The sequence below is a fragment of the Paramormyrops kingsleyae genome, chromosome 2, assembly GCF_048594095.1.
Source record: "Paramormyrops kingsleyae isolate MSU_618 chromosome 2, PKINGS_0.4, whole genome shotgun sequence".
Lineage (NCBI taxonomy): Eukaryota > Metazoa > Chordata > Actinopteri > Osteoglossiformes > Mormyridae > Paramormyrops > Paramormyrops kingsleyae.
This window is the reverse complement of record NC_132798.1, coordinates 43,871,028-43,891,109: the sequence shown is the minus strand read 5'-3', so window position 1 is coordinate 43,891,109 and position 20,082 is coordinate 43,871,028. Positions and strand designations below refer to the sequence as shown.

Here is a 20,082-nt window from a genome sequence, read left to right as displayed (position 1 = left end):
ACATTTACATTTTCCAATTGTGTGGTGCTGTGTAAAGAGGTTCAGTGCACTGTACTGTCCCACAACACAAAATTTCTATATAGGCAACAATGCATTTCATGAATAGTCAATTATATGACAGGACATCTAAAATTGTTTATGTTTTTGTGGAAAATTCATACCATCAACAAGTTTGGCATACTGCTGTTGTGAGGCAGTTGACAGAGCACATTACCTCCCTTTTCCAAGCCCATGTCGCGTCCTCTGTGCTAATCTTCCCCTAGCCCCCACACCCACCCCCAGTGCCAGGTGCCCCATCCTCCCTTGCTTCTCGCCCAGCCCCAGCCCTAGCCCTAGGCCCCCTGTCCCAGAACGTGAAGCCCAACACCCCTCCCTTAAGATTAGCCTATGCTTAATGGTAGCTAACATGTTATATATAAAACTACACATTTACATTTTTGAAAGGTGTGGTGCTTTGTAAAGAGGTTCAGTGCACTGTACTGGCCCATAACACAGAATTTCTATGTATGCAAGAAAAAATTTAATGAATAGTGAATTATATTGCAGGATATTTAAATATTTTTTTTTTAAATTCATAACATTTAAAAAATTTCGCATACTGCTGTTGTGAGGTACTTGACAGAGCACATTACCTCCCTTTTCAAAGCTCACATTGCTTGCTCTGTCCTAATCTTCCCCTAGCCCCCACACCAACCCCCAGTGCGAGGTGGCCCATCCTAGCCCCCTTATACCTAGCCCTAGTGACCGTCCCGTAACCTTAGTCCTATGCCTAGTGGTAACCCAATCAGCCCACCTCAGACAACAACAGCAACAGGCCGCCATGTCCAGCCTTAGTCCCCCCTGCCCCTGCCCCAGTGCCAGGTCTCTGAAGCCCAGCCACAGCCCCCTACAGCATGGTGCCAGCTGCAGGCCTAGCAACAGCCACCTCAAGGTCGACCCCAACCCCCAAAGCCCAAAATCAGCCTCAGGCTAAATGCCAAGCCCTGAAACACCAGCTCCACTGCTAACCTCTGAGGCCCAGTTGCAGCCTTCTGAAGGCCAGCCACAGTCCTAGCCCACCACAGCCTACTGGCAACCCCAGTGGTAGCTACTGATGGCCAGCCCCAGGCCTAACCCCTAAAGCTTGGCACCAGGCCAAGCCTCCCTGCCAACCCCCCCTAAGGACAGCCACAGCCCCAGTCGCAGTGGCAGCCTCCTGAGGCTGATGTACCCCAGAAAACTATCACTGCAGCACAAAACTTATGTTTCTTACTGATAATATCTTTCATACAGTTTCTTACAGATAATGTAGCACCACACATTCATGATAGCTGAAATACGTTGGCATTGCTGAAACAAAAATTCTGTTAGTCAAAATGTCTTTCACATACACATGATCAATCAAAGTGCCTTTCCCAGTGGTTGCTTCTTTCACAAGTTGAGCATACCCATGTTCTTCCATAAAATTAGCAATTGTATTTACTGCCAAATGATTTACTCTATGACAAAATTTTTTGTTTTTTATACAGTCTCTTATAGATAATGTCTTTTATACAGTTTCTTACAGATAATGTAGCACTACACATTCATGATGGCTGAAATACGTCGGCATTACTGAAACAGAGATGCTGTTAGCCACAATGTCTTTCACATACACATGATCAATCAAAGTGCCTTTCCCAGTGGTTGCTTCTTTCACAAGTTGAGCATACCCATGTTCTTCCATAAAATTAGCAATTGTACTTACTGCCAGAAGATTTTCATTGAAGTCGCCCATGATGATTTTCCCACCTTCCACACTGTCCAACCAAGTGATCAACTGCATCAGGTTCTTCTGAAAGATTGTCAGATTATACGAGGGTGGTCTGTATAGTACCAAGACTGTTGTTCTTAGTAGGCCCACACTGAACTGCAGACACTCAATGTTGACACACTGCACATCAGTCACAGTACAGTTGGTATGTTCTTTATAATACAAACCCACACCACCATGTTGTTGCTTCTTCAGTTCAGCAAAGAAAGCATCACTACCATCATATGCCTGATGTCTGGGTTTCCCATGGTATGAAAATCCAGGCAGCTGTACATCTTCTGTGTCTTCCTCCGAATTTAACCATGTCTCTGTCAAGCAGATGATATCAGCTTCCATATACCTTTTGTCTTGCTTTATGTCATCCAGGTGATATGTAAGTCCTTCAACATTATGCAGAAGAATTGTGCATGATGATGGCACTTCCATGATAGGCTCAATAAATGCAGGCATGCTTTGCATTGCAGTCTCAATGTCTTGTTTTGCATATATAGCAGTCTCCTTAAAGTCTTCTATTATGAGGCCTTCCAGAGAAGTCACACGGCTTAATGCTACATACGCTTGTCCAGCTGCAAATATCTTCTTTAGTGATACAACAGCCTTATCTACTGTTAGACCTTGTACCTTGTGTACTGTACAAGCCCAAGCTAATTTCAATGGAAATTGCCGTCGTGTTCCACCACTGTTTGTCACTCTCTCCTCCTCTGGTTTAATTCGTGTAGCTTTGTCCAACCCTACTTTGAGGCATGGCTTCTTTCCCCTGAGTGACTTTCCAGCTGCTTCATTGTCAAATGTGATATATATCTCTGATGGAAAATCCTCATCAGTATCAAAGCAGATGTCACTGACTGTGCCAAATGCACCATTTACGAGGCCATCTGATACATCGATGTTTTTCAGCAGCATTACTCGTGCATTGACACCTACATGTAGTGATTCTGGGAGACATGTCTTCTGAACATTGGCATGATGTCCATGTTTCCTTTCCAGTCTGCCAGTTGCAGCAACCCTTTCAAAATCCTGTGCATGAATGATGACATGGTCTGAGCATATCTTCCGCAGCATATGGTAGTTTTGCTGATAAACTTCGTCATTGGTTGCATAAATATGAAGACCAGTACTGTCTTGTCCTTCGCCTGTCACACATTGTTTCAGCATAGCGATGTCTTCCTCCAGCATTGCATCACCCCTTTTGCGTTTCCTTAGTCGATTCAGCAACTGTGCAAACTCCATATCTTTCTGTCTCATAATTTCAGTCAGCTCCACCATAGCAAAATGATTCTGCCATAGATTCACACCTTTATCCTCAGTATACAAAGCTTTCCCTTTCACAGGACAAAGTTGGTAGAAATCTCCAACAGCAATGATTGAAACATTTCCAAAAGCAGAATAATCTCCAATTTGTTTGATTTGTCTTAATCTGCCATGAATATACGCAAGCAGCTTGTGATCAACCATTGAAATTTCATCTATAATCAATATCTGCAGGTTTCCCAGTTCAGCTCTCAATGAATTTATTTTTTCATCTCCAAGTGGTTCATATGGCAGCTTTGCGTCCGTTGCAATATGGAAACAGGTGTGTATCGTTGCAGCTTTTATGTTGTAAGCACTAACTCCAGTTGGAGCAGTCAGTAACACATGGGTCTCATCTGGATTATGTGACAACTGACGCAAGATACGAGCTGCCTCATAATGTATTGCTTTGATCAAGACTGACTTGCCCACACCTCCAGGTCCAGATATGAATACATGAAATGGTTCTGGGTTTTCACCACGTGCCTTCTGTAAACACCAGTTTCGTATTTTGTAAAAGATCTCAGATTGCTTGTTATTTAGTGAGCGAAGCAAAGCCAACGCTTCCTGCCTGGACATACCACAAGGATTGTCATGCAACATATAGCGACTCGGTCTTGGTAACAAATCTGGTATCTCATCACGTTGTTCTCTCATTTCTGGTGTATTGTTGGATTTGCTGGCAAGACACTCTAACCGTTCACGTTCAGTCTCTGGACAAATCTCTGCCCAAGCATCTTCCATTGCACCATGCAACTGTAGGTCTTCCTGAGCTTTGTCTATTGCACGTGATTCCTTTTCAAAACTTGACATGTTTGACTCCACAACCAGTTTCACTGAATGCAATTCATCATCAAGAAACTTGACACAACCAGTCTCATAGAATTCCTGGTAACTGCCAAAAGTAGAAGGTTTTAACTGTGCATCGAAATAATGTGGCAGAAAAAGTTGCAAAATGCTGTGGTAATATTTTTCTGGGTCCTTTGTGGGTGAAAAGCGAGCATACCGAACAACAGCTGCATCTGTGCGTGTCCTTTTCTTCACAAATCCTAATTTTCTGTCCAACTGCACACTTCCACGGCATGAGCTTTGAGACTTAGATAGTATTCTGTACTCAGATGCAAATCTCGCCAGGCACATTACTGCAAACGCTTCTGTTTCTGGTCTGGCTTTATATCTATCAGTGATACTGTTCATCCAAATTCCTTGTTCATCCTCATTCTCACACTCAGCTTTCTTCCGTATGACGTTCAATGGAAGGCTCATTTTTACCACATTTTCTCCAGTTGGGATAAACTGCACCTTTCGTGATCCCTCTTTCAACCTCATGTTAGTCAGACGATAAACACTTTCCTGAGCTGAAACTTCACGATTGTGCAGGAAGACACTGCCAAGTTGCCGAAGAGCTTCTTTTGCATCAAGGTTACCTTGCTGGGAGGCCTCTTTCTGAGCATTTGCCAGTAGCAGTCCCATCTCTCTCTCAACTTTGGAAATGTAGGAAATGATGTACACAATACATGAATATGCATCAACCACAAACTGAATGTCCATGTTTGCATTCCAACAGCGTAAAAGGTCTCTGTTATATTGGTTCACCCACACTTCACATGGTCTCCTCTTAAGAACAATGGTAGTTTTCTTTGTAATTCTTGAGTACGCAGCTTCAAATATTTCCTGACTGATACCAATTGTACTAAATAAGGAATCAACAGACTCATAGTTCGCCTCAGGGTTTAGTACAGCATCCTTAACTTTTTTCATGATAGCATCTGCTACCTCTTTTTTCAGGGGCTGTCCATCTGTCTCACCATCTCCAAGTTTGCATGATGATACAAATGTTCTGTTGCTTGGAGGACGTGGGAAATTGAATCTACAAGTTTTCCCTTTTTTCTTGCATGTTTTTGAGTGCCTCTTACTATGTTGCTGTACACTACATACAATTTCATGCATTTCATCGTTACCCTCTGGCATTTCACATGTCACATAGTGATTAATGAAAGCTGATACTTCATCTTCATCATCTTTGCCAACCTTAGGTGCATCTTCCACCCAAAACAAACAGTGAGTGTGAGGTGATCCCCGTTGCTGAAATTCTATTCTGTAGAAATAATCAACTATTTTGCCAATGGGTTGTGCTTCTGACATGATGACATCTTTCAGGAAGCAGTGGAATCGATAATCAAACATTCTGGCAGCTGTCACAGGATTGTTTTTCAACAATGCACACCTTTCTGACCAGTCGAGCTCAGCACTTGATGCATCTATGCCGTCTTGTTTGAAAATTGCTGTCATCAGTTCTGTCCAGCGTAAATCAGCAGAAGAAAAGGAGCAAAACCATGTGGGAATACCAAGCTGTCTTACCATCGCAAACAAATCTTTCTGAACACTTTGCCAAAAAACAGGGGTGCCTCTGATTGGTCTTAGAAATTTATAACCTTCATCAAAATTTAACATCTTTTGTAGAGACTCCTTATTTGTCAAAGTTTCTGATGTGACAGGACACTTATCCCGTGCATCATAGCCTTTCCTCACAGCAATTGACACATTTGACACAACCTGCTGAAGCTCAGACAAATACTGCCCATAAAATATATAGTCTAAGGTTTTTCCAAAACGTCCATCTGCATTAAGAATTCTTGTATTTAAATACCTACACAGTGTCAGTTTTTCCTTCCTTCTCTCATGAAAAGTACCTATTCCTTTTGGGAAAAGAACTGGAAAACATTTAGCTTCATTTGACTCATCAGTTAGAAGCCTCACTGGATTGTTTCCTTCTGCAGGTGCCATAGACATGATTCCGTCAAAGTGCTGATCCAAGATCTCTTGTGCTATGTCTACAGGTTGAAGACACGTATCCATATACATGCCATGTTGTTGTCTATCATGCAAAGTTTCATCCATTTCCTCATCCTCTATGTTATTTTCATTACAGTCTTCATTAGCATGCATGTCAGGTATATCACCAGGTACTTCTTTAGTTTTCTGCAGGGGATTGATCCAGTCATCGTTGAACTGCACATTGCTGTAAAATTTGTTATTCTCTGTAAGATACACCAAAGCTTTCTTTATTTTTTCTGGATGCACAAATTCATATTTGTAATGCCCTTTGTAAGTTAACTTCCTCTTCAACTTCACACGAATAATAAGGTCATCATTGTTGACTCTTGGTAAAACTTCAGCTACATTTGGAACACTAGATGGGACACAAGTCACAGGACCATGAACACCATTTTGTCCACCTTTTGGCAAAGACACAATTCTCATGAAAGGAATATGCATAGCAATCAGATGCTGTTCCAGTGAATTTAGACGCTGCAACTGAACAGGGACTGGGTCAAGAGCTAGATTGTTTGCAACACTCTCTGCTGGAAGTTTCCCATCAAGAATCTTTCTGTGACACGTGTGGCAGATCCACAAGGAACCTGTAGGGCCAATAACACTGCTACAGTCATCAGAACACATATCTATACATTTATGCAAGTATGTCTCAGTGATACACTGTGATGCCACCGACGCAACTGCCTGTGATTTTCTGAAGTACTGATCTTTCTTGCACATCACAACTTGGTGTTTAAATAGCATTCGATGACACACTGAACAAATGTATTCTGGGCCTTTACTTATTTTCTGTCTAAACTGTTCAATCACATAGTTAATGTCTTTTCTGTTATCCTTCTCTTTAGTCCGTTTTTCAATATTTCTGCTTTTTACTGCAGTGGCATAACAGCTGTCTGTTTTGTATCTATTACTGCAACTTTGCTTCTGAGCTGATTGGTACACTGGATTAGAATGGTAGGCTTCAAATTTCTGTTTCTTCACAGCTTCTCTGTAACTCTCATTTTTGGCATACTTATTACCTAAAAAGTCTTTCACACGTTGCCTGTGTTCAATGTCCGTGGCATATTTCTTCACACTTGACTGCTTCACACATTGCCTGTGTTCTATGTCTGTGGCATACTTCTGCACACTTGACTGCTTCACATGTTGCCTATGTTCAATGTGCATAGCATATTTCTTAACACTTAACTGCTTCACATGTTGTCTATGTTCAGTGTCTGTGGCGTACTTACTTACACTTGACTGCTGTACACATTTGCGGTACTCCATATCTGTAGCATACTTCCTGATACCTGATTGTTTAACACTGTCTCGGTACTCGTCATCATCATGGTAGCGCTTCATCTTTCTGGCAAGTTGTTGCTCCCTGTATACATCACTTACATCATACCGTCTTTTTTCTTGTTCCAGTTTCCGTCGACTTGATACAATTTCAGATGGTGTGTTGTAAATTTCAGAGCATTGTGTGGCACAACCCTCAGTATCACGCCCTTTAACACAAGTTACAGCCTCATAGTGTGACTCATCACAATGTTTCAGGTATATACCTCTCTGATCAGAACCAATACATGTGGAGTACTTCAACCATTTGTTATTGGAGTATGTGAAAATATGCACACCAAGCAGATCAGCAGCAGCTTGAATCTCTATCTCAGATGCCCAAGTACCAACATATTTCATCCGTGATGCAGTGACATACTCAGTGACAGAAGAGTGACCTTCCCTAAGACAAGCAACATACCTGGATTGATTTTTGAGTATGTGACCAACAACAGCACGTCTAATTTTCCTGTGTTCTTTCTCATTTCCAGTAATAGCAAAAGCCAGAGATCTGAAAAAGCAGTTACCATCACCAGTAATAGGCACCGTTCTGCAAGGGTCACCCATTGGAAACTGTGCAGCCATGTTCACATGACCATGATCAATGTACACCAGACCAAGCTTACAGGAAAGGCTTCTTTGCTGCTGTGTTGTCAAAGGACTGAACAAAAACTGCTCACTGCATAGCTCACTGATAAATACTACATCACCTTCATTGCTCACATGCTTATCAATCTCAGGTTCTGCATGGTCTGTCACATTTGGCCTTACCACACCATATTGGCTCTCTGACATGCTGGCAAACTGCTGGACAGTGGTCACTGAGGAGTTACCGTCTGGATGGTCTGACATGCTGGTAGGCTGGTTGAGACTGGTGACTGAGGAGTTACCATCTGGATGCTGGTGCAGGATGCTTCGACTGGTCACACTCACACCTGTAATCTCAAACTGCTCCCCTGTTGCATCTAAAGACAGTCCTAGGGTATTCACATGGTCTAGCAAAGAATCTATGGTAGAGTGGTACACCAATATACTTCTGCCTGATGCGTCGCTTGCTCCATCTCCTCGTCGGGAATGGGAGTCAATCACCACATACCATGACCCTTGCTTAATGATGGCACATGTATTTACTTTAAGAGTAAAAAGACACGCATCATACAGTGAGAATACTCTTCTTACCGCTTGATCAGCTGACATGATAATGTTGCACATATCTCCATATTCACTCACACCAAACAAGCCAACAAACATGTCATCATGGTAGTTTATTTCAAATTTATCACCATTCAATGTGTACTCAGTTGGTAGATCTCTCACAAACAGATACCCAGAAGCATCTCCAATTCTCCCAGCGTCTCTGATGGTGGTGTAGAGGTCATCTCCATTCAGCAGCACTTGATCAATGTCTGTGACTGACCAGGTTAAAACATTCTTTACCTTACACGTCACTATAGCAATCAAACTATTAGCAACACATTGCTTGTTACTGTTGACTCCAAATCGTGGGTGTCCTTGATGGAAGGAGCCTCTCACAGTACGTGCCTGAGGAAAATGAGTAGGTGCACAGACAGTTACAGGGTTCATATGCTGCTGTTGAGCCAGGGTACTTTTTTGTTCAGACATTAGCAAGGGTTTTAGCAAGGGTTTTAGCAAGGGTTTTGCCAAGGGTTTTGCCAAGGGTTTTGCCAAGGGTTTTGCCAAGGGGTTTGCCAAGGGGTTTGCCAAACGGCAACGCTTTGGACAACGCTTCAGACAACGCTTCGGACAACATTTTGGACAATTGTTTGGAACAGAGTTTGACACTTCAAGTGCTGAGTTAGATGGTCTCATGGATGGTTTTTTAGATGGTCGTTTAGATGGTTGTATAGCTGCAGCCTTTCTTTTAGGAGGTGGCTGCACAACCTCGTCAGTCAAAGCCTTGTCTTTATAAAAAGAAGGCATATACAACTCGTCATCAGTCCTACAAATGGCACCCAGGGTGGGAACCTGGTGGTCATGGCTCGTCGGGAAAGTCACAGTCTGGATCTTTTTGGTATTCCAGTAGGGGGGAAAAGAAATAACCCCGTCAGTCATAGCCATGACAGAGTCAGGCCGCGGCTGTACGGCCTGCTCAGGTTGTTGGTCGTGGCTCGTCGGGAAAGTCACAGTCGTGATCTTTTTGGTATTCCGGTAGGGGGGAAAAGACGTAACCCCGTCATCGGTCATAGCCACATCAAAACTATCAGCAGCTCGCCGCCGGTCCATCAGCCTCTTCTTCGCTGCTGCTGAACGCTTGGACGCCTTGGTGCGAGGCATCTGCAAATGAACAAGGGGGGGGACAACACAAGGCACACCTGCTTACAACCTTACTTTGCACTGACATCTCAATTATACGTCCTAATAGCTAGGGATGTACACTTGTAATTTAAAATCACAGGTTCAAATCCCCAACAAGCAAGGTACCACTGAGTTACCATCAGCAAAGTACCACCTCAAACAACTGCTCGAATGATGCATCTGTCAAGTTGTTCCTCCTTGGATGGAACGTCATAGCGTCTTCTCTTCTGCCAGTTACCAACAGTGTTCCATACAGGTTACATGTCGAAGACATTTTATGCTCGTGCAGTGTGTGTGGCGACTCAGTAATTATCAGATATCACAAAACTAATTTTGATTGATATGTATTAAAACAATTACAATGCTGTTCTGTGAGAACTATGTACACTGACACATCTCAGCTACTAAAAATCAGTGGTGAAGCTAAATTAATATTGAAGTGTATGGACAGTAAACCACAATTTACACACTAAACATTTTATGAACTGCTCGAATGATGCATCTGTCAAGTTGTTCCTCCTTGGATGGAACGTCATAGCGTCTTCTCTTCTGCCAGTTTCCAACAGTGTTCCATACAGGTTACATGTCGAAGACATTTTATGCTCGTGCAGTGTGTGTGGTGACTCAGTAATTATCAGATATCACAAAACTAATTTTGATTGATATGTATTAAAACAATTACAATGCTGTTCTGTGAGAACTATGTACACTGACACATCTCAGCTACTAAGAATCAGTGATGAAGCTAAATTAATATTGAAGTGTATGGACAGTAAACCACAATTTACACACTAAACATTTTATGAACTGCTCGAATGATGCATCTGTCAAGTTGTTCCTCCTTGGATGGAACGTCATAGCGTCTTCTCTTCTGCCAGTTTCCAACAGTGTTCCATACAGGTTACATGTCGAAGACATTTTATGCTCGTGCAGTGTGTGTGGTGACTCAGTAATTATCAGATATCACAAAACTAAGTTTAATTGATATGCATTACTTAAAGCAATTACAATGCTGTTTTTCTGTGAGAACTATGTACACTGACACATCTCAGCTACTTAGAATCAGTGATGCAGCTAAATCAATATTGAAGTGTCTGGACAGTAAACCACAATTTACACACTAAACATTTTATGAAGCATTACAATCCTTATCCTACAATCAATCTCTAACATGACTTTCATTGTTAAAATGACACACTTACCTGTGAAGTCACACTGCAAAACAATATTACATAAGCTTCACCTCAACACGAACGGATGGGTTTCTCACATGTATTTCAATTTTTCCTGTCACTACAATGCGATTTATTACAAATGCTACAAATTACTAATCTCACAGACACAAATATACCTTAAAATCAATATCATGGCCATTTACCATATTGGGGAAAAAGCACCTCTGCCACTATATATTCAATGTGCTGTTGTATAAACAAGTCTTAATTTTAATATTTTAAATTAAATTTAAGGAAGCACTTTTTTTTTTTTTTACACAGCATGTACCTACAGTACAGAAAAGTCTTCGTACTAGTGTAGCGCAAACTAAAACCCTAGGTTCCTTTAAATCAGACCTAGATAAGATTACCAACTATAACATATTAAGCAATAACAATTACCTATAAAATACTATGCTTCTCTTCCTACAGCAAATGCATTTACAGCATGCTGCTGAAATATGGAATAGTCTTCCAGGTAGTAAATTGTAACCCAAAACCCTGGGTTACCTTAAATCAGATAGATAAGATTTTAACAACTAACATATTAAGCTTCTATTTCTATAGCAAACTGATGTAGTGGCAATGCTCACTTCTCGAAGTGCACAAAGCATACCGTTTATCACTTTCTCCTTGGAAATGTCTTTCTCCAGCAGAAATCTGTAGAGAAAAGTGACAGATGACTTTCATAGCATCAACATTTCTCAATAGTCAGTCTTTATTTAAAACACCATGTACACTTGAAACCTTCTCCACGGTCATTCTCAAACAACTGGTGGTAGAAAGCAGCTTCAAAATATTCACCTTTGATCCCTCTGTCGACAGACCTCTTCAAAGTCTATAAAGACAAGATGTATGACTTAACTGACATGTGTATACATTTCATTACTATACGAAACATCGATACCACAAACATTTTTTACTGTAGCATTCCAAGCAGTCCTTTAACATTAAGTTTCATAACGGCTTACATTACTAGTAAAATACATATTACATTTTTACTGTAAAATATACGCAGTAAATTCACATCGACTGAGAGGAATGACAAAAGTGCACGATACAAACATCGCTGCGATGTAATGCAGCCTCACATACATTTGTTTCACACCGGTCTGTATCTGTTTTCATACTGTTACAGTTCCTAAACACGCAGGCATGGCTCCTTGCCGGTTAATTCTGTCCGTATTTACCGTGAACTGCTGCAGTAGTAACTAAGCAGTTATTGCCTTACTTTACAAGTCTACAACTACGACGTAAACACTACGGAAGTTTAGCATGCAACTTACGGTAAAACCGTAATGTACTGCAGCCGAATCCTTATCGGATGAATTGCAAAATATGTTACTTTACAATATATGGCTACATAGATGGGGATAGAGTGAAGCGCCTTCAGACAATTTAATGTTGTGAACTAAATAAAAGTATATTTTATTGTAAATTGATTACCGGATAGTGATCCCACTCAAGATTTCAATATTAAGATTCTTTGTCACATACATAGATATAACCAGTACAACATGCAGTGAAATGAACCCTGACCGATCTAAAGACTGCAAAAAGAGAAAGAGTAAAAAGATACAAAATACATTTGTATTCCGTACATGTGCGCATGCTCAGCAAAAACAAGACATCTAAAATGGCCGACACGGAAACAGCTTTGTGGCGCATTTAATTATAAATTTATTTAATAAATTATATATATATATATATATAATTATATGTTTTTAAAAACCTTCACACAAAATAAACCACCCACAGTGAGTAAACAGCAAAGCGTCAAGCGAATAAAAACATAGCATTACACATATGTAATTACGTCTACCATAATTATAAATGTTAAAACACAAAAGTACGATATGCCACAGACACACAGCGTTTAAAACATACTTTGCGCTTCTGAACCAAACTTAATTTGACCACTTACACGTGATTTACTGTTGCCACATCCTTATCTGCTGCATTACAAAATATATTACTTCAAAACATAACCGTGTAAGGACGGGGATAATGTAACGCGCAAATGTACATGCTAATCAAAAACAAGATACCTAAAATGGCCGCCACAGAAAGAGCTTTCTGTGACGCAGTTAACACCGATGGAACAAACGATTACACTGCTGAAACACTATTGCCTAACATCAAACTAAAAATGTTTTAAAAAAACCTTAACACAAAATAAACCAGCTACAATTGGAAAACAGCAAAGCGTCAACAAGCGAATAAAAACATAGCATTACACATATGCAATTACGTCTACCGTAATTATAAATGCTAAAACACAAAAGTACGACATGCCACAGACACACAGCGTTTAAAACATACTTTGCGCTTCTAAACCAAGATTAATTTTGACCACTTACACGTGTTCTACTGCTGCCAAATCCTTATCTGCTGCATTCCAAAATATACCACTTTAAACCGTAAGCGTATAAGAACGGGGATAATGTAAAGCGCAAATGTAAAAGATACCTAAAATGGCTGCCACAGAAACAGGTCTGTCGCGCATTTCACACTACCTAAACGAACGCTTACCCTGCTCAAACACTATTGCCTAACACCGAACAAAAATATGTTTTAAAAAACTGAGGACCACAAAATAAATCACCTATAATTAAAAAAGCAAAGCGTCAACAAACTAATAAAAGCATTACATATATGTAGCGACTTACCTCTTGCAAATCCAGAAATAAAATGCACAGGACAAGCCTTGCTTCAGGTGGGAGTGGTCACTTACGTCAGCCAATCAAAACAAGTCCCTGTCTCTCTGTTAATCTAGCTCAGGGAAACCGATAAACGAAATGGCTGCCACTAAAACGCCCCTTCACGACTACTCTAAATTGATGCTTAATTACCTTACCACTTTATGTAAGTGTAAGGTTTACCACTCATTACACCTTACACTTCTAAGCACTTTATATTTTTATCTTTTACATGAGTTACTTTTACCTGCCTAGGTTGTGGTTTATACGTTGTTTTTCATGCCAAGTCTTGTGCTGTGTGATTTCAACGTTTAATTCAACTGTGATGTGGACTTGTCACTGTATACAGTAAAAGGGGGTCCAGCCTGCTACTAGCAAGGTGGCCATTGAGTGTATAGAGTCATATGTGCAATTTTTTTTCTATCTTGTTCATAGTTATACTTAAACTGTTTTATACTTTTTAATCTATACTTTTAATCTGTATTAAAAACTAAATAACTAATTTAAAATTTCGGTAAGTTAAATATTTTTGTTGCAATTTAAAATCATTCAATATCTGTTGTACGATGTTATATTTTAAATATTATGCAGGTTCTGTATAATTGCATCATAATTTGCATCATCCAATTACACATTCAGAGACTGAAGACAAAAACACTGCACAACAATTACTTTTACTGTACAATTACTGTAACAACCTGATGTTTTCTTGCCACATGTTGTTTAAGATTCTTCTTATTTAGGCTCATTCTACAGTGAGGACATTCAACAGTTACTTGCTTTCTATGGACAGCTTGTTGGCATGGTACGAGTGCTTGATCAGGTTGCCCTGGTGGATGGCCGGCGGGAGACTCTGTTGGATGTCCAGAGGGAGGTACTGGTGGGTGGCCGGCAGGAGGCTCTGTTGGGTGGCCAGCGGGAGGCTCAGCAACAATGGAATGGTGACGGCAATGATGCTTTTGCAGATCACCTTTGTTTACATATACAGCTGTACACAGACAGCAGTGAAAATGTGTAGTCCTCCCACGGCATCCAAGGGTGCAGCTATATATGATATAATCTAAAACAGATTAAAAGCATCATGTTAATAGATGTTCATTGGCCATTATGAATGAACTGAAAAACATAACAAGACCAACCACTCACCACCATACTCAACCGCCCTTGTCCTATGGGAAGCAATGTGTACTGCAACAGAATTATACTCCTTTGGATTGTACTTGTCCAAAGTGCAAAATGGGCAAGAAAACAGATTTGAATTTTCACAAATTCTTTTACAGGTTGAGGTTGAGGCACCGGATGGTCCTTAACCTGAACAGTGACATGCTGCAAAGACAAAATATGCAGTGTTTAATGATAATATTCTTAATTATTAACTTAATTAGCTTAATTATTTTAACAAAATTAATCTAATAATGTTCAGAATTTCATACATTATGATTAAAAATGTTTATATATAAAAAAGGTTATAATTAACTGAATTAACTTTATAATATTTTAGATATCTTATTAATTCAAGCATTTTATGTGATCTATTGGTTAAGATGACACCTATAATGGTTTAATGCGTATTTTTTTAGAAGACCAACACGCAGACAGCAATTTTCAGTAACATAATATCTGTTGCTGCATTTGCTGAACCTGGGAAATGGAAACTACATCATTCATGACCTACTGGTCCTGGGATCATGTACAGATTGTACTGTGTAGATTATGGTGTTCTGTTTTTTAAAAGGAAACAATAAGTGAGAGACATTAGTGTCTTTCACTCAGTCAGGCTCTTCTTTATCCCAGGAAAAAAATCAATATTTGACACATTACAGATTCCAATTAATATAGCAGGATTCTATTTACTTGCACACTTCAAAACATATCCGCAATTCAGATTCTTATTTCAGTCGGATCAATTTAACCTATCAAACATTTGTTACAGAAGATACATATGCATAAATACGTAAAAAAAAATGCTTGTTGAAAACAAAAATGCAGGGATTACATAAAAATTACACAGAATCTTAGCCTAGTGAATATCCCTACACATATACAGCAACGAGAATAAATGATTAAATACTTAAATTAATCGTTTTCCTAAACAATCTTTGAAGATCCTCTATCCTTCATGAGATTTAAAATATAAATAAATAAAACATATCATCAGGGTAGAGATATGGAACACACATACGTAAGCAAACAAAATGAATAATGGCGAGTCGGCCATTTAGAAACGCGAATTGCGAGGCGCCATTTTAATGAAATATTATCAGAAATAATTATAAGCATATAATCAAAAACAATACGTATAACTAAATAGACATTTACTTACCTGGGTCATGTACTGCATCCGATCCGCCGCCATTGTTTCTGAACGCTGTTTCTACACGCCTCCAGAAAGTCCCGTCACAGAGCCAATCAGATACTTACCTTGAAATCCGCCCAGTTGTCGTTATAGCCAATCAGAACAACGCTTTGAAACCGCCCACTCCACTTGAAATCCACCCAGTGATTGTTTTAGCCAATCAGAACAACGCTTTGGAACCGCCCACTGTAATACACTTCCAGTGCTTGAAATCCGCCCACTCGCGTCAGTGTTCTGCAGAGACTAGTACTTGGATTTTTCGTAGGCTTTAGGGATTCTAGAGAAAAACCGTTAGTTGTGTCCGTCATTCTGCAGCTATGGCCAGCCCTGCTAAGATCGCAAAACAGGAGCTCGAGACATTGCAGGGCTTTCTGCACTGCGTGTCGCCAACGATTGTGTCAAAGCGCAATTCTAAATATTTCACGGCACTGCTTCAAACCAGCAGGGACGAATTCCACAAAGTTATTTGCTTTTGTCAAGAAAAGCAGACATCGTTTGCGCAAGCTTCCAAAAACAAGACTGGGGTGAAGCTGACCAACGTCAAGCGAAGTATGAGTAAGTCTTAATTTTCTTAAAATAAAATAAAACAAAACAGGACATTCTGCTTCAAATGAAGTGTCTATTTAACCTAAATCAAGCCGGTATTTACTTGATGTTCATGTTTTCTAGGCTACTCAGATCCTTCAGGATTCGACGTTTTGTGCAACAGAAGCACAACTGTGGAAGTCGTGAACCTGTCTTTTTTACCTAAAATCCCTCCCAGCAGCTCAAAGCTGATCATTGCCAAAATACAAACACTTGGACCCAGGCAAACTGTAAGTAGATATAATAATCTTATAAGTAGTACAATGAAATGTAGTCATACATTGTTTGATTGACATTATTGATGAGAAGCGCGTTATTCTGTTGAAAGAAATACGTTTCTAACGTGCCTGTACAATTAAATTAACCAGTTACTTTGTTTATGTGGTTTATAACTTGTTCTAGCGCAATTTATTAAAACCTCTTTTAACTCGGCATAAAATACATGTAAATGACCCTACAGTGATATTCAACGAAATTGTGATATGATACATATGTCTTATGAAGTAACCGAACATTAGTATTTTCTGATCAGTCCTATTTAATATATCTCTATCTGTGTGTAACAGGTCGGTGTCCTAAAAGCGAAAATTTTGGCCCCAGGAAGCTACAACAAAGTCGTCAACATAAATGGCAGTGACTTAGAACTTAAGGAGTTCCAAATAGGGGATTCCTCGGGACATCTGAAGCTGACTTTATGGGACCAACAAATTGTTCAAGTGGAACCTCTGAAGTCTTACCAATTTACGAACTTATCCACAAGAGAACGTGAGGGACGGATATATTTGTCGGGGACTCCATCGACCACCATCATAGAAATTGACGACCTGAAAATCGCTGAATTCAATGAACTAACTGACGCTGAAACACTTTCTGAATCGTCAGGAACTATTACTGGCATACAAATTTTGTGCAAACATCGGTGTGCAAAATGCCAAACCGCACAAAATGAGTTTACTGGCAAATCATCTGTACACAGATGCATTGGTTGCAAATTAATGCAGAAGTGTGGTTCATATAACACGACCTACACTGGGACTGTGTCGCTTACAAAAGATGGCACAGATCAAACACTGACCATAACAAATTCTGCAATTCGGACTTATTTCAGTGAGCAGGATATGTGCCATCTTTTACATGATGTACAAGATATGGAAGAGCATTTTATTAATGCGGGTGACTTTTCTGTCCTCCTAAATGAGGACGGACTGATCAGCAAAATCAGGCCGACTGCTGAAAACAAACCTGACGCTGATGATGATGAGGAAGGTACTTCAAATGCAGCTCAGTAGCTGTGTTTTGTAATTTGTGTGTGTGTGTGTGGTTCAAAATTGTTTGATATGTTCTGTATAACGTTATTTATATATTTTATAATTGTTCAATTGTTCCTTTTAAATAAATATATTTCGCGTGTGACGTTGTTTCATAAACTACGTATCGAGACCAAAAGTTTCGGACGCGTTCGGAACGGATCGATCCTGGGTGCCGAAATTGCCATCTCTAGCTAAAAGCTGGAAAACGGTACCTTTGATCAAGCGCCGTTGGCTGGTACAGGCGTCGCTAGTCTACAGGTAACCTTATTTACTATGCGTGACCGGGTATTTACTATTGTTTGGTGCGGTGAAACAAGACAACTTGTAACGGGCTATTTCTGCTTTTATACTACAAGCTGCTACGTAAGGTCCGTTTGCCTGAGTAACGCGGCTAAGTACCTTGGTACTTTAAGTGGTTACTTAAAATATTGGCAATTTGAAACTGATGTGTGCGCGTGTGTTTATTTTTCCTTTTAAAGGTGGTTTAGGCAAGGCTTTTGTACAGGTAACCTTATTTACTATACGTGACCGGGTAGGGGAGAGCGGGGTTGGTTGTCTCACGGGTAGGTTGTCACAGTCATCATATCTCAGCCACTAAAGGGCGCTGATCAAAACCGTCGACACAGAAATGTTTGTAATTAGTCTCAGAGGTCATCTACGTTGACAGTGGAGGTGAAAGCAGAATAACTTTGGGGTGAGACAACTTTTTTTGTTTTTCATATGCAAAAGTAAATTTTGAGGCATCTCATATTTTTCTTCTAACTCATTACACTATGGGTTGACAGTAAAATAATTATTAACATTTTAAAGTATAAAGAGAGAGCTAGAATTTAGTTAGGTTTTTTCTTAGCTAGGCTAACCCATGTGGGGACTAGTCTCCAAAAGAGCTAAAAATGTCAGTTGGGGTAGGTTGTCACATTTTTTGGGGGGTTGGTTGTCACGCGTGTCACTGTGCTCTGTATTTTTGCGTGAGTTGTGCTGCTTGTTTGAACTTCAGTTTGAGGATAAATCGAGTTTCTTTAGATTTCATAGTAGTAGTAGTTTTCATAGCCTGTGGTGTTTTACATTGATAACCTGCGGTGTTTTACATTTATGCATTTCATATTTACATTTTTCAATCAAAAGAGTCTAAAAAGGAACCAACAAAACTTATTTGATGTTTTTATACACATTAGATATGTTTGGTTTGATATTTCATTAAAAATTAATTTTTTTAAACTTTTTTCAAAATGTCTCCATTTTTCGTTTTTTCCCCATTAGAATAACACAGGGACAACCAACCCCATAGGGTGTGACAACCTACCCCGCGATGGGGTTGGTTGTCACATCTGCACAAGGTGCATTTGACAGCCCATATCTTTTAAAGAGAATGGATTCTACCAGAGCAAGGACTATCCATTTGTACCTGACACATTAAGCATTAATTGTGTACAGAAAGGGAATTCTTACCATACACTGTTTTGGAAGAAATTAAATTTAAGTAAAAAGTGTGACAACCATCCCCGGTCTCCCCTATTTACTGTTGTTCCGTCCGGTAAAAGAAGGCAACTTGTAACGGGCGATTTCTACTTTTATGCTACAAGCTGCTACTTAAAGTCTGTTTGCCTGGGTAACGCGGCTAAGGTACTTTTGGCATTTTAAGTGGTTACTTAAAATATTAGCATCGATTTCAAACTGATGTCTGGGGGTCTGTTTATTTTTTCTTTTAACACTAGAATTCCTGAAAAAATGAGACTCTCCTCACGAGGAGCCCCCCCCCCTTACTGCCCATACAAACTGCCCGCCCCCTCTCCAGCACCATTAACACCTTTTGTTTTGCAAATTAATCACAGTCACTCAGTCAAACTCACCCCCCAGCCTGAAGTCACTTCTTCAGCTCAGGTCTGCACTAAAGAGTTTATCTAGCGGCGTGTTGTAAGGAATCGAATACATGTGCTTTCATAGAGCATAATTTAAAATATAGTGGAACCCCCAAATGTACTAGGTTAACCGTGCTGTCAATTACACAAATATGTGATATAACAAATACATATACTTGATGTATGTTCTTCTCACAACTATTTGTGTAAATTTATGATCAAATAAATTTTAGGTTTTGCAGACAATCTTATACATGTGAAAAAGTTGCATCATTGAGTCATGAGTGCAAGCTGCCAGAAATTTGGACACAGAATGTATACATTTGAAGAATCAGATGGTATAAAGATAAAGAGCATATGTCTGTGTGTAGCAGGCAGAGACAGAGAGTCAGTGTCATTCAAGTGGAAGATACACATTTATTATATAAAATAAACAGATACACAAAAGGTACAAAACCATTTCGTGTGAACTGTTTCCGTGGAAAGTGCACTGTGGCATTGTT

At 39.8% G+C, this 20,082-nt stretch overlaps 1 protein-coding gene across 1 annotated transcript; it reads right to left on the bottom strand.

Annotated features, from left to right (window-relative positions):
• Nucleotides 1-926: 926 nt before the first annotated feature.
• Nucleotides 927-13,380, bottom strand: LOC140587759 (uncharacterized). The gene is made up of 7 exons (XM_072709286.1): nt 13,131-13,380; nt 11,575-11,608; nt 11,387-11,430; nt 8,420-9,535; nt 7,951-8,140; nt 1,595-7,410; nt 927-1,031 (listed from the first exon to the last, which is right to left on the bottom strand). The coding sequence occupies exons 4-7, from the start codon at nt 9,533-9,535 to the stop codon at nt 927-929; spliced, it is 7,227 nt and encodes a 2,408-aa protein (XP_072565387.1). The 5' UTR covers nt 11,387-11,430; nt 11,575-11,608; nt 13,131-13,380.
• Nucleotides 13,381-20,082: the final 6,702 nt, after the last annotated feature.